Source organism: Pelophylax lessonae (genome assembly GCF_965119305.1).
Source record: "Pelophylax lessonae genome assembly, chromosome: 2".
NCBI classification, from domain to species: domain Eukaryota; kingdom Metazoa; phylum Chordata; class Amphibia; order Anura; family Ranidae; genus Pelophylax; species Pelophylax lessonae.
In genome coordinates, this window is record NC_138769.1 from 682,967,297 (window position 1) to 682,981,359 (window position 14,063).

Below are 14,063 nucleotides of genomic sequence, written 5' to 3' on the forward strand. Positions count from 1 at the left end.
AAAGAATCTGACTCTGAAAGCGGCATTTCTTGTGGCAATTACATCAGCCAGAAGGGTGAGCAACCTACAGGCCCTTTCCATCAAGGAACCTTTCTTAAAGATTTTTCCGGATAAATTAATCCTCAGGACGGACCCTCTTTTCCTCCCGAAAGTATCATCGGAATTTCATCGGACACAGGAAGTAGTCCTTCCATCTTTCTGTCAAAACCCAACCTCACCAGGGGAGGAGGTCTTTGCTACTCTGGACATCAAGAGGTGTATCCTACACTACATAGAAGTCACCAGAGAAATCAGAAAAAAAACAGCTAACTTATTTATACTATTTGGAGGCACTCAAAGGGAAAGCTGCCTCAAAATCATCCATAGCCAGGTGGATCAGAATGGCTATTGGTGCAGCCTACACAGTGCAAAACCAGAGTTTACCAACTGGTATCAAGGCACACTCCACCCGGGCGATATCGACATCTTGGGCAGAAAAGGCTGGGGCCTCAGCAGAGCAAATCTGCAAAGCAGCCACCTGGTCAAGTGATCTGACGTTTGTCAAACACTACAGGGTCGACCTGGTCTCCGCCCAGGATCTATCCTTCGGTCGCAAAGTGCTCCAGGCAGTAGTCCCACCCTAGGTATGCATCGTTGGGGTCTCATGTGACCGTCCTGGAGGATGACTTGGGAAAGTATAAGTTATTACCTGATAACTCCCTTTCCAGGAATCCTCCAGGACGGTGGACCCCCACCCTATCAGTAAATTGTATACTTAAGATTATAGTTTGAGCTAGTCGCTTAAGCAGGCCAGTTCATCTTTTAACAACTGTGGGGCTGCCTTTTAAACTTAACTGTGCTTGTGTTTCCTGTAGGAGGAGGAGCCATCTCTCTCATGTGACCGTCCTGGAGGATTCCTGGAAAGGGAGTTATCAGGTAATAACTTATATACTTTTTTTTTTTTTTTTAATGCTTGCTCCTCCACTCATGTGCCCAGTTCCTTCTCCCATTTCTCGATGTATGGCGGTTTCCTCGGCCCTTCCAGCATCATGCATCTTTCGGACCTTATACAGTAGATCCGCCGATGCCATGTCTAGCATCTGCCTGGCTACACAGCCGTTCCAATGTTAAGAGATTCTCTTCTGACCTTATCGACTGTGGTAGCTTAGTGACAAAATGCCTGGGAGATACAGCCAGTCATCTATCAACATTTCTTTTTTTTTTGTTTTAACTCCTGTTTTGTGCATATTACCCCATCACTCATTATGTCCTTTAACCGTGTATTTTTATCTTTTATCCAAATGCCCGCTATGCTCTCCATCCCTGGGGGGGGAAACATGCATTTTTAAATGGCGAGTTAAAACTTCCAATTTGCTCTAGTGTGGGTTCAGTCCCAATTTTTCAAAACTTCCTGTGTCAGAATGTGTGTATTCAAGCCTAAATCTCTAAATTGTTGTGGTATCCAAAACGACTTTTCCCAGCTGTACCCCACTCATTGTTTTCATTACTGCTATCCATCTTATTTCCCCTTTTTTCTTTCGTCCACTCAAATACCCATGAAAGTAATATTGCCTTGTAGTAATTTTTAACATCTGGTACCGCTAGACCCCCCTTGCATTTTATTTTTCCATAGTACCGCCAGCTGTATCCTTTGTTTTTCCAAACAACATTTTGGATATAGTTTTCAAGGTCATTAAAAATTCCAAATGTTACCTATTCCCCCTCCCCCCCAAATGTTTTTCAAGTACTTTGGGTAATAAGACCATTTTTAACACTATCCCTTCCTACCCATGAGATTTCCCTAAGGTTGGTGCCAGTTTTAGTCCTAAATATTTTAATTCTGTCTTCCTCCATATGAATGGGAAGTCCCTAAGGCTGGTCATACATTATACAATTTTCTTGAAATTTATCTTCAACTATGTAGTACAAAGGCCTCCCTAATTGGATACAAATGAAAGTTGTTTAGCTTTGACCCAATTATGTGGTTAGTGGTAAATCTTACAAAAAATTGTACAAGAAAACAGTGCATGTATAGCCAGCCTAACTCTTGTACTTCTTGTTTATATTTAATATTTCATATTTATCATATTCATTTTAAAGTTTGAAAATTCTCCAGAATCCTTTCATTAAGGTTGGAAGGGATGGAACGTTTTTTCATATTTTTGGTCCTGCTCTAAACTGAGACCCCTTTTGGCTGGCGGTAAGCTCTATAACTCAAAAATTCACAGATTACATCTTATTAGATGATCCAGCTCTGTTAATTTTACGTGTCTAATATCCTTATGGAGTCCTATAAGAGGTGGATCGTTTGCTATCTATTAGATGCAATGGCTTGCATTCCTCTTTTTTGGAAAAAGCAAGTGCCTCTATATTAATAGAACGGAGGATTGGATTCTCTCGGCACAAAATAAACGAGAATAATATGATAAAACTTGGGGTTCTTAGATAGTTACATAGTAGTAGTTAAGGTTGAATAAAGACAATAGGTCAGGAGTGAGAAGGCCATGCTCTCCATCGGAATACATGTGGGTGCTTTGTGCTACTGGGACAACCCTATCTGGATACCATTAGGAGGTTCCTTTGGCGTGCCTCAGAACGAGCATGACAACTAGACACTACCCATTGTATCTGTAGATGCTTAGCTGCTTTTTCCTCCATCGGCCTCTCCATAATTTATCAGCATTCTCTGTGAGAGATAGGAGCTCTTGGGTTCAAATTTACTCTATCTCATTATTAAGCTGTATATAATTCAGTACTATTGAAGGTCTATTAAGACTCTTCTTATATAGCATGTTACAGACCCCTGAAGAAGCAGCCCCAAATAGGCTGCGAAACATGTTGGGTTAATTCTCCGAGGTCCTGCACATCGGATAAGCTATATATCTATCATCGCCTATTGTCTGTACCTCTGTTACTGCATTGTATGTACTCGATGATATGTTTTTATACATATACAAATGTCTCCCCCTACCTGGTTTTTAATGATGTATAAATAAAATACTTGATTTTATCACCTTTTCTATGATTTTTTTCTACGGTACCATTAAAATCCCACCAGTCCTCATCATTTTTCCTTGGACCTTTGTTCTGTTTTTCTTTTTTCTCATCTTTCCATTCTTGCTTCCTTGTCTTCCTCTCTTTTTTCTCCCCTTTTCTTTATTCCTTCCCTGCTCTCCTCTTGTCCCCCCTCTCTCCCCCTCCCCTTCCTTTCCATTTCTTTTCTCTTTTTTTCTTACCCAGTCTTTTGTTCTTCCCCTTCTTTATATCTTTTTCTTCTCTATGCTCACTCATGGTAGTAACAGTCCTTAATGTGCATAGGTAGATAGTGCAATAAGGTTATGGAGGGTTCCCCTGCGGGGTACTTATCACTTGAAATGTTAGTAGTTAGAGAAGTCCAGTAGAGGAGGAATGATCCGGTAGTGAGATACAGGGATCAGTAGCGAGGTTCCGGTCTGCTCCAGGTAAAGGGAATGGCTGGAGGTTCCGATCGAGAGACAGGCTTGAAAGCATGTGGGTAACAAGGCAGGAAAGCAGGGTGAGATAGCCATAAGTAGAAGCAGTATTCCAAGAGTGATCGGGTAGCGAGATACAAGATCAGTGAGTGAAACAAGTCCAGGTAGCGAGATACATGAGCGAGTAACATCAGGTATGGCTGCTTCAGGCATGGCTTGATCGAACCAACCATGCGGTTGAACGAACAATGTGAGTGAGACCGCCGGCGGTTGAAATAGCCGCTCTGCGGCGCTCAGCAGTGACATCATCGTTCTTAAAGGTATATGCGTACCACCTGAAGAGAAAGGTGGGACGCATTACAGAGGAAAGTGGTGATTAAGGGTACCGGAGGTACCAGAATCTTACAGTACCCCCCCCTTAAAGCCGGCTCCGGAAGGCCTATAGGACAGGTTTCTCTGGGTGTTTCGAGTGGAAGTTCCGTATAAGTCTAGGTGCATGAATATCAGAGGTATCTAGCCAGGTGTCGTCTTGGGGTCCATAGTTCTTCCATCTTATGAGATACTGGAGTCTTCCTCTATGGATGTGAGAATCCAAAATTTCCTTGATCTCATACTCTTCTCCGCCTTCAACTTGTATTGGAGGTGGAGGCAAGATGGTAGGCCTTATTCCTTGGTTAGGAACATGGGGCTTCAGTAGCGACACATGGAAGATGGGATGGATCTTGAGATCTGCTGGTAGGGTGAGCTGTACTGCAGCTTTTCCGATAAGTTTTTTTAATTGGGAAGGGTCCCAAAAATAAAAGGTCCAAGCTTCTTGCTAGGGATTTTTAATCTTAAGTTCTTTGTCGATAGCCAAACAAGGTCCCCAATAGCATACTGAGGAGAAGGTCTTCTACGAAGGTCGTAGTATTTTTTTGTTGACTGTGAGCGTGTGATATAGTGGTATTGAGTAAGCCCAAAGAGTCTTTTATTTGGGTAAGGTAATCCGAGGCTACTGGGTTACTCGATGGCAGGATGCGTGGAGGAAGAAGAGTGGGATGAAACCCATAGTTCAAGTAGAACGGACTTTGCTTCGTGGTACTGTGGGTTGCATTGTTGTAAGCTAATTCTGCTAGAGGAAGGAGATCCACCCAATCATCCTGCAAGTATGATGTGTAGCAACGTAGATATTGCTCAATGCACTGGTTGACTCTTTCAGTCTGTCCGTTGGTCTGAGGATGGTAGGGAGAAGTGAGCTTTCGCTCAATGCGTAAAATTTGACAAAGTGCTTGCCAAAATTTAGAGATGAATTGTGAACCACGGTCGGACAAAAGTTTTTGGAATTCCATGCAACTTAAACATGTTTCATCAGTAGTTCTGATGTTTGTTTAGATGAAGGTAGTCTACGGATAGCAATGAAATGTGCCATCTTTGTCAAGTGGTCCACTGACACTAGGATGGTATTAAATCCTTTAGAAGGTGGTAGTTCTACTATGAAATCCAAGGATACAACTTCCCATGGAACCTGGGGTATTGGTAGACTAAAAAGTAGTCCAGATGGTTTTGTAGTGTCAATTTTGGACCTTGCACAGATGTCAAATGAAGAAACAAATTTTTGTACAGACGTCTTCATATCAGGCCACCAAAACTGCCTGGTGAGCAAATTAAAGGTTTTCGTTATACCCATAGGTCCTGCCATGGGCACATCATGCGATAACTCCAAAAATCTTGGTGCGCATAGTAGGGGGTATGTAGAGTTTGTCATTGTAATAGAGGAAGCCTTCTGCATCAGTACTTAGTTGTGGTGGAGGTGAATCCATTCTTATACTGTGCAAAATCTCTTCCATCAAGGAACGGACAACACCAATAATGCGTTCATAGGGTATTATGGGAATGGAAGGGATTTCGGCGCAGTTATCTTCGGTTAATCTTGATAGCGCATCCGCTTTTTTATTTTTGTCTGCAGGCGTGTAGGTCACTAGGAAATTAAATCTTAAAAAGAATAATGACCATCGTACCTGCCGGTGGGAGAGAGTCTTGTTAGTCTGGAGGTATTGAAGGTTTTTATGATCTGTATATATGAGTATTGGTAACTGGGTACCTTCAAGCAGATGTCGCCAATTCTCCAGTGCCAGTTTTATGGCAAGCAACTCCTTTTCACCCACTGGGTAATTCACCTCTGGGCTGAATAGTGATTTTGAAAAGAAAGCAACTGGGTGAAGTGATGAAGTGTTTGTTGGTCGTTGGGAGAGAACTGCTCCTACTGCCATATTCGACGCATCTACCTCTAGAATATATTGGAGGGATGGGTCTGGATGGCGTAGTATGGGAGCAGAAGTAAAGCTTGATTTTAACAAGCAGAAAGCTTGATTCGCTTCTGAATGGTTTTTTTATACTTGTCAGTTGTGTGAGAGGTCTAAAAATAGCGGAAAGTGCACTTTCATTCTTTAAGTACTCAGCAGTTGTTCTTCGATGTATAAAAGGACAAATAAGGAAAATTGTTTTCATACTTACCGTAATTTTCCTTTCCTGGATCCTCATGTCAGCCTACTATGGATCAGCTCCGCCCCTATGACCCCTCTAGGACAACCTCTAACTAGCCTTAAAGGGTGGCTGTCTCCCCTAGGAAATCCTTGGCTGACATGAGGATCCAGGAAAGGAAAATTACGGTAAGTATGAAAACAATTTTCCTTATTCCTGGACCTCCTAATGTCAGCCTACTATGGTACGTAACAAGCAATATCATTTCAGGAAGGGAGGGAAGACTACAAAAAAAATGCAACCTGCTGTCTAAACCTATTTACACGAGAGACAGCTGCAGAAAATCATACGAAGTTCCTCAGAAGGCAGCAAGGTCAGGACCATTCTTTAGTGGTGAATGAAAGTGTTTGCCAGCATAGCCTGATGCTTACAATCTACTTCTGCCAACCCCCTAGCCTATATGCTCAAGGAACTGCCCTAGGTTTGTGCAATGTGCTGTAATTTCTGAAGACAGAGGAAGCCGCAGGGAGCTAGTCAAACCGAACCATCCTGACTGATCAGGAAGAACTAACCCCTGCCACGCCGTGAAACTCCCCTAAACCCACTTGGGACACCAAGTAGTTATTCCCCTTGAAAAGACCAAACTGATCCCCAAGTAGGCCGAAGGGGGAAGAACCAGATTGAATCCCCTTTCATATTCTCTCTTTCATCTTCTGAAAAAGCAGGAAGAGTGGTTTCTCATTTCACTTGGAACATAGTCCATGGAATGTTGGAACTTGGGAAAAAGCCATCTGGCCTAAAAGACCTAAATAAGACTTTTTTTTTTTTTAACAAAAACACATAATCCTGATACTCTCTAGAGAAGCAAGTATCCATTGCCACAGGATGCAGGGTTTTCAATGAGTTGAATGCCACATCATTCTCTAACCAATTTGGTGGCATACAACAAAATCTAAACCTGAAGGAGACAAGGAATCCCAATTCTTTCACGAAGAATCACGCAAGACTGCCACCTGTGGTGATAAGTGGAATAGAACGAATTTCTTGATTCTGCAATATGGAGCCAATTTTCCCTCTGGCAATATAAAATGATCACCGGTACCACATTTCAACCCTACAGACCATCCATTTCCGGCCTTCTAAAATCTGGATGGAAATACTAGTCTCCTGGGAGTATGAAATCATGGCAGCACAATAGTCGAAGGGTCCAGGTGTGTTTACAAGCTATATGTACTGGTGTTGACCATGCTTAGGACAGTGGGACATTTGCTCTATACAGTGAGTGCACGGATAATGTGAAGATTGCAGTCGGCCATGCCGGGAGAGGGAGTGGAACTATCTTTGGAGACAGTATGGAGGGCCTTACTTGCACATGCGTTGGGGAGAGGACTATTAACCGTGCATATGACAGCGGGATATTACTCTTGCCTGGCAAGGAGGGACAGCTGGCTCTGGGAGAGGGAGGCGCAGTTGTGGCCCGGGTGAAGGTAAGAAAAAAAAAAAAAAAAAAAAAAGAGTGGATGCACGTGTAGCGAGGGATGTAGTCAGCAGCTATGGGTCCAGTGTTGGCAATGTGGCTATCTGCTGCTGCGGGGGGAGCGTAGTGATGGCCGACCTAAGATAATGTGCGTTTCTTGGGAGTCAGGGTTCACTCAAGAGGTGACCGGATCGGAGTCCAGGTTCCTCCACGGAGTTGGAAGGGGCATGATGCATGTCATGATGAAGCTGGAGGCCATACACACCAACAGTGGGCCAGCATTATCAGTGAGAGGGACTGAGTCACTGGGAGCTCTGGGAAGAGGATGCATGCCGGTAAAAGCGTCCAGGAGGTGGCCAGAGGGTGCATCAGTCGCAGCAGCAGCAACAGGGTCTGCCCCTATTACAATTCCGCAGCAAACATGGCCTTCAGCCATTCTGGCCTCACCCACAGGCACTAGTAGTGAGGAAGAAGCCGGAATTTTAAATTTAGGATCCCCATCCTTTCAACATAAGTACGGATCGGTTGAAGAAGGGATCGATGATTAGAGGTCCACTGATGAAACCAAGTGGGACTGGGGGTCAGAAGCTGGGAGCAGCTCCCCAAGTCCTGAAATTGTGGGGGCTCTGGATGAGGCCATAGAAAGGGGGGGGGATTGGCACAAAAGCTGTGATTTTGGGAATCTATGCTAAAAGGATTCCAGACTCGTCCCCACCTACAAACTATGCCCGGGCTCGGGACCAGAATACGTCATATGAAAAACTTCAATTCAGTCTGTAGAGACCCCTTTTTCTCTGCCAGGGATAACCAACAGGAAGACCCTCCCCAGGTTATACAGAATGCAGAGATGGATTCAGCGCAAGGTGGCGCTCGAGTGTGGCTATGATTATCCTTATGTTCCCAGAGAGGTCATGCTTTTTATTGAAAAACAGAGGGACTTTTGGCGTAATCAGGCTATATGGGACTTTCTCTTCATTCCCAAACCATGTAGGGACTCACCAGAAGTTAACCTAAAAGAAAGATTCAAAGCTATTAAAGCACAATGGAACTATGGGAGATCCATATATATTGACAGGGTGGAGGTTCGCCGCCCAGACGGGTCAGGCCAGGCCTGGTCTGTCCCGAGTAATAGATGACCAGGATGCCTATGTTAGGGTACTCCACCCAGATTATTATATTTAAAAGGAAAGAGGAAGTTTTTGCCACTTTGCTGTTCAAGACTGTATTCATGGCTGGCTAGCCGTCACATCTGACCAAGGAACTGACAAAATATAATGCTCAGTTATGCAAATTTAGTTGGAAGTACTACATTGTTGCAGACCCCTTAGGCCATCAGACCAGGGTCCTAAGAGTAAACTTTGCGAGATCCCCCGGGCCAGGATCTTTGTGGATTACAAATACTGTGCACAAGATTCTGCACAGTTCAAACAAAAGGGGACGAATGGCTGTCAGTCTCTAGCGGTCACATCCAGAAAATTTGGTGAGGGGTGCCCTGGAAAACACCTTTGTGTTGTGAGCCTTTGAAATCCTGCATGAACTTCAATTTTTATAAATAAGGACCCTTGGTCCAAAGGGATATTCAGGCCTCCTGCAGTTAAGCTTCAGCGCTCCTATATTCATATCCTTATCTCTCCCCCCCCCTTTCACTTTGTGATGCCACAGTCCTCTAACCATCCAACTTTATATTTGTCACTTTTTACGAGCTTAAGACTAGCTACCAACTTCAGGGTCTGCTTCCTCCTGCAGCATCGCTCACCTTTCTTTATGTCAACTGCTGACCCAATATGGAGTGAAGCAATGTGTAACAAAAAGGAGAAGTAAAACTAGGCGTGACAAAAAAGGAAGAAAAATAAGGCCTCACCACCGGTGGGGTTAGGGCCTGCGCTGCCTGATTTAGTCCTGGGCTGAAAAATGGTCTTCCCCAGGCAGGGAGAACACTTTTACCTTTAATTTGGACGTTGCTGACTCTGCTTGTTGGTTTGAGGTTGGTAGAGAGACCCTTTGCTGTGGGGATTCTTCACTTGTGGAGCCGCCAACTTACTATCCTGGCTCTCCATGGTGGCTGCTCTCTTTCCTCCACATAGTGGCCTTTTACTGCTTAAGTACAGCTTCATCTACTGGCCCAAAGCCCCCTGTTCTTTGCTCTCCACGCGTGGCAAAGAACCCAGCCAACACACCACTAGCACGTCAAGGCCCACGTCACCTCCTCTTCCCCTCTCCGCCCAGCTCTGGCGCCGAGGCGTCTCTCACCTGCCTCTAGTGGCCTGTGCATCCCGCTGCCTAATGCAGGTCTGGCGCACCACTCCCCGGACCACTGCTGCCAAGGTACTGGATGCTGTCTGTCAGCAACTAGGGGCGTTTGGGAAAGGCTGTACATGCAATAGGTCAGATTACTCATCCTCTGGGATGTGGAGCTCCAGTGTTTATAGCTGGTTTCTTTTCGGAGCCATTTTCAGGCTCCACCCTCTGTCCACTGTTGCACGCTAAGCCGCATTTTTTAATTCTGCAATCTGCAGAAGCTTATTCTGACATCTCAAAACAGTTTCCTCAGGAGGCACCTACAGGAGGCAGGATCAGAGACTTTTTTTTTTTTTTTAAATGGTTTTTATTGCATTAGCAAAAAAAGCTTGCCCAGAGCTGTAGAGGGTTCCCATGCAATTTGGGTGACATGAGCTTTTGGCAGCTCTCCAAATACCAAAAACACAATTCGAAACCTTTGGATCAAATGTAATGTTTTCACATTTGGCATAACCATAAACACATAACAGAACAGTAAAAACTTACTTTTAGAACATGTCGTTGTGCAAGTCTCTTCAAGGCTGGGCGTACATGCTGAAACACTGCAGTGTATATACACCTAGAACAGTCAGATAAGGGGTGAAGGTCTTTACTGTAGAGAAGTACTGTAGTAAGAGGACTTTCAACAAGCTGTAGATGCTACAATCACCACAAATACTGAAGGCAGAGGATTTCCATGTATTACATCACCTAAACAATTGAATTTTAAAAATCTATATTGGTTTTAAATGTCCCTCCCCAGCCCCCCCCCCCCCCCACCAGATTATTCTACTAGTAACACTTTCAGTAATAGCAGGACAACACTCCCTAAACGCTGCCCTGGTCCATAATGAAGGGGTGTGGTTCTGTCATTTGAACCAACTAAGAACAATGCAACTGATGTGCAGTACAGGAAGTGATCAGCTCACTAGATTTTCAATAAGCTCTTTTTTTGTCAAGTTTAAAATTACATGTACATAAGTATTCACAGCCTTTGCCCAATACTTTGTTGAAGAACCTTTGGCACCAATTACAGCCTCAAGTCTTTTGGTATGATGCTACGAGCTTGGCACACCTATTTTTGGGCAGTTTCTCCCATTCTTCTTTGCAGGACCTCTCAAGCTCCATGAGGTTGAATGAGGAGCGCCGGTGCACAGCCATTTTCATATCTCTCCTAAATGTTCAATCAGGTTCAAGTCTGGCCACTCAAGGACAATCAGAGTCATCCCGTAGCCACTACTTTGTTATCTTGGCTGCATGCTTAGGGACGTTGTCCTATTGGAAGATGAACCTTTGCCCCAGTCTGAGATCTAGAACGCTGTGGAGCAGGTTTTCATCAAGGATGTCTCTGTACATTGCTGCATTCATCTTTTCCTCAATCATCTTTCCCTAAATCCTGATTAGTCTCCCAGTTCCTTCCGTTGAAAAATAGCTCCACACCATGATGCTGCCACCACGATGCCTTACTGTAGGGATGGTATTGGCCAGGGGATGAGTGGTGCCTGGTTTCCTCCAGATATGACACTTGCCATTCAGGTCATAGAGTTTAATCTTTGTTTCATCAGACCAGAGAATTTTGTTTCTCATGGTCTAAGAGTCCTTCAGGTGACTTTTGGCAAACTCCAGACGGGCTGTCATGTGCCATTTACTAAAGGAGTGGCTTCCATCTGGCTACTCTACCATACAGGCCTAAATGGTAAAGTACTGCAGAGATGGTTCTTCTTGAAGGTTCTCCTCTCTACAAAGAGAATGTTGGAGCGCTGTCAGAGTGACAATCAGGTTCTTGGTCACCTCCCTGTCTAAGACCCTTCTCCTCGTTAGCTCAGTTTGACCAGCCAGCCTTCTGTAGGAAGAGTCCTAGTGGTTCCAAACTTCTATTTACAGATGGAGGCAAGTGTGCTCATTGAGACCTTCAATGCTGCAGAATTTTTTCTGTACCCTTACCCAAATCTGTGTCTTGTTACACTCCTGTCTCCCAGGTCTACAGACAATTCCTTGGACTTCATGGCTTGGTTTGTGCTCCGACATGCTCGGCTAACTGTGGAGCCTTATATAGACAGGTGTGTGACTTTCCAAATCACATCCAATCACCTGAATTTACCACATGTGGACTCCAATCAAGTTGTCAAAACAAAGGATGATCAGTGGAAGCTCAATTTTGAGAGTCATGGCAAAGACTGTTAATTCTTACGTACAGTGATTTTTTTTGATTATTTTTATAAATTTGCAAACAATGTCTTTCACATTGTCATAGGGTATGGTTTGTAGAATTTTGAGGAAAATAATGAATTGAATCTATTTTGGAATAAGGCTGTAACATAACAAAATGAGGAAAAAGTGAAGCGCTGTGAATACTTTCCGGATGCACTGTACATAACAGCACAAAAAAGGATCAAATTAGAGATTTCCAACAAACTTGTTTTACTGGTTCTAACTCATCAAAAGCATTGTGATATGTAAAAAAAGTAAACAGTAAACCCACTACAGTAAAACCTTGGTTTGAGAGTAACTTGGTTTAAGAGCGCTTTGCAAGACAAGCAAACCTTTCAAATAAATTTTGACTTGATATACAAGCAATGTCTTGATATACAAGTAGCCTTAAGTCACAGCTGAGTATAAAAGAGAAGAGAGGCGCCTCTAAGTGTAGCAATATGGTTACATTTAATGAAGGTTCAACATTTAGCAACTCACATGGTTCATGTATAAAAGAGGCACATCTAAGGATGCAGGCATCAGGGGTAAAGCTGTCCACATAGACCATCCTCTGCACCGCCATCTACGTCATCCTTTCCATGCTGCCCCTCGCTTTCAGATCGCTTTTCTGCAGGGTAGTCTTCCCAGTCAGGATTACAGACTAGCAGCCGGCGGTGCAGAAGTCAGAAGATGGTCTATGTGGACAGCTTTACTCCAGATGCCTGCATACTTAGATGTGCCTCTTTTATACATCAACCATGTGAGTTGCTAAATGTTGTACCTTCATTAAATGGAACCATATTGCTACACTTAGAGGCGTCTCTCTTCTCTTTGATACTCTGTAGCTCCTGTTGGATTTTGCTTCCAATCCCGTTGTGGAAGCGGCTATTTGTGGATAGACATTTTATGGTTACACAACCTATCGCAATGCTATAATCTTTTTATATGGACTATAAATTTAAGGATTTATGAATAAATGGTTGTGGAACGAATCATCTGAGTTTCCATTATTTCCTATGGGAAAATTCGCTTTGATATAAGAGTGCTTTGGATTACAAGCATGCTTCCGGAACGAATTATGCTCGCAATCCAAGGTTTTACTGTATTTGCAAAACCACATTCCCCCTTCTCCCCCACCCCACTTTTAAACACACAAAGCCACTTGTAACAGTCCCTCAAAATAAAAAAAAAAATAACTTGCCCCAACCTCCTACTTCCAGGTGACTTGGGTGAGGTCAATGTGCTGCCCAGCACAGCTAGAGTTTGAAACCCCAGGAGAATGCATTTATGCAATGGGTTGGCGCACAATCTATGGAGATGCAAGTGTGGCACCCTCCTATGTAGGTGCTAGAGAGCAATGTATAGATTTGGATCTTTTCTGCTTACCAGAAAGATGATCATGTAAATCTATATTGTTCTCTGCCTACCAGAGAGCAGGATCTGCTAGTGAGGTCTGCTCACGGTGCAGCTCAGTTTATCTGAAGTTGTCACACTGGTCCAATAGGGAGACAACCTGACAAAAATGAGTGCACATGCATTTAGTACAGCCCTGGTGATTGGCAGAAGAAAATACCTCAGCGCATGCTGGGATGCTGTATAAATGGCAAGGTCACATGTGCTTGGGATCTTTCAGCTGTAGTGCAGGGACCGGGAGGGAGGAGGCGGCTGCCCCTCTGTAGAAGTTGCCATGCCGCTTCAGGTGGTCGACCTGAGAGTTAGAGAGGAGCTGACCTGGAGGTCCTGCAAAGCTGACTGGAAGGGAAACACTGGAAAGGACAGATCTGTGTCATGGGGCCTGTCCTGAGAGGGCCATCCCTTCAGCTAGAAGAGTCAGTGGATGGGTGTCAGTCAAGGGGATGCTAGAGAGTAATAGAAGATAATGTAGTGCATCAAGTTTGCTGCTAGAGAGAGCAAGATGACTTAACCCCTTCCAGACAAGTGGCAGTATGATTAAAGCAGTGCAACTGATTCCACGAGTAACCTTTTGAGGCCAAGTGAGAGTTGTACTTAACTTTATGTAGCACCCTCCTAGGTAGATGCTAGGAAAACGCATCCATTTGCTCCTTCTGCTTATCAGGGGAGCCTGATCTGTTAGTTTGCCTGCCATGTGTTTCTAGGTGTGATTCACTGGGTCTGAGGGAGTGTCCAATGAGGGAGTTTGTTGGACAGTGAAGGAAACCTGGGCAGTGACAAATCGTGTTTTATGGTAGTCCCATTTGGAGGGC

At 44.1% G+C, this 14,063-nt stretch overlaps 1 protein-coding gene across 1 annotated transcript in view; it reads right to left on the reverse strand.

The window, feature by feature from the left end:
* Positions 1-14,063, reverse strand: part of LOC309548251 (zona pellucida sperm-binding protein 4-like) — a gene marked incomplete at its 5' end in the record, with an annotated part of 86,596 nt that overhangs the window by 16,835 nt on the left and 55,698 nt on the right. Inside the window, one exon of the mRNA XM_082248200.1 lies at positions 10,153-10,225. Coding sequence (XP_082104326.1) covers positions 10,153-10,225 — 73 coding nt within the window. The remainder of the gene's footprint in view (positions 1-10,152; positions 10,226-14,063) is intronic.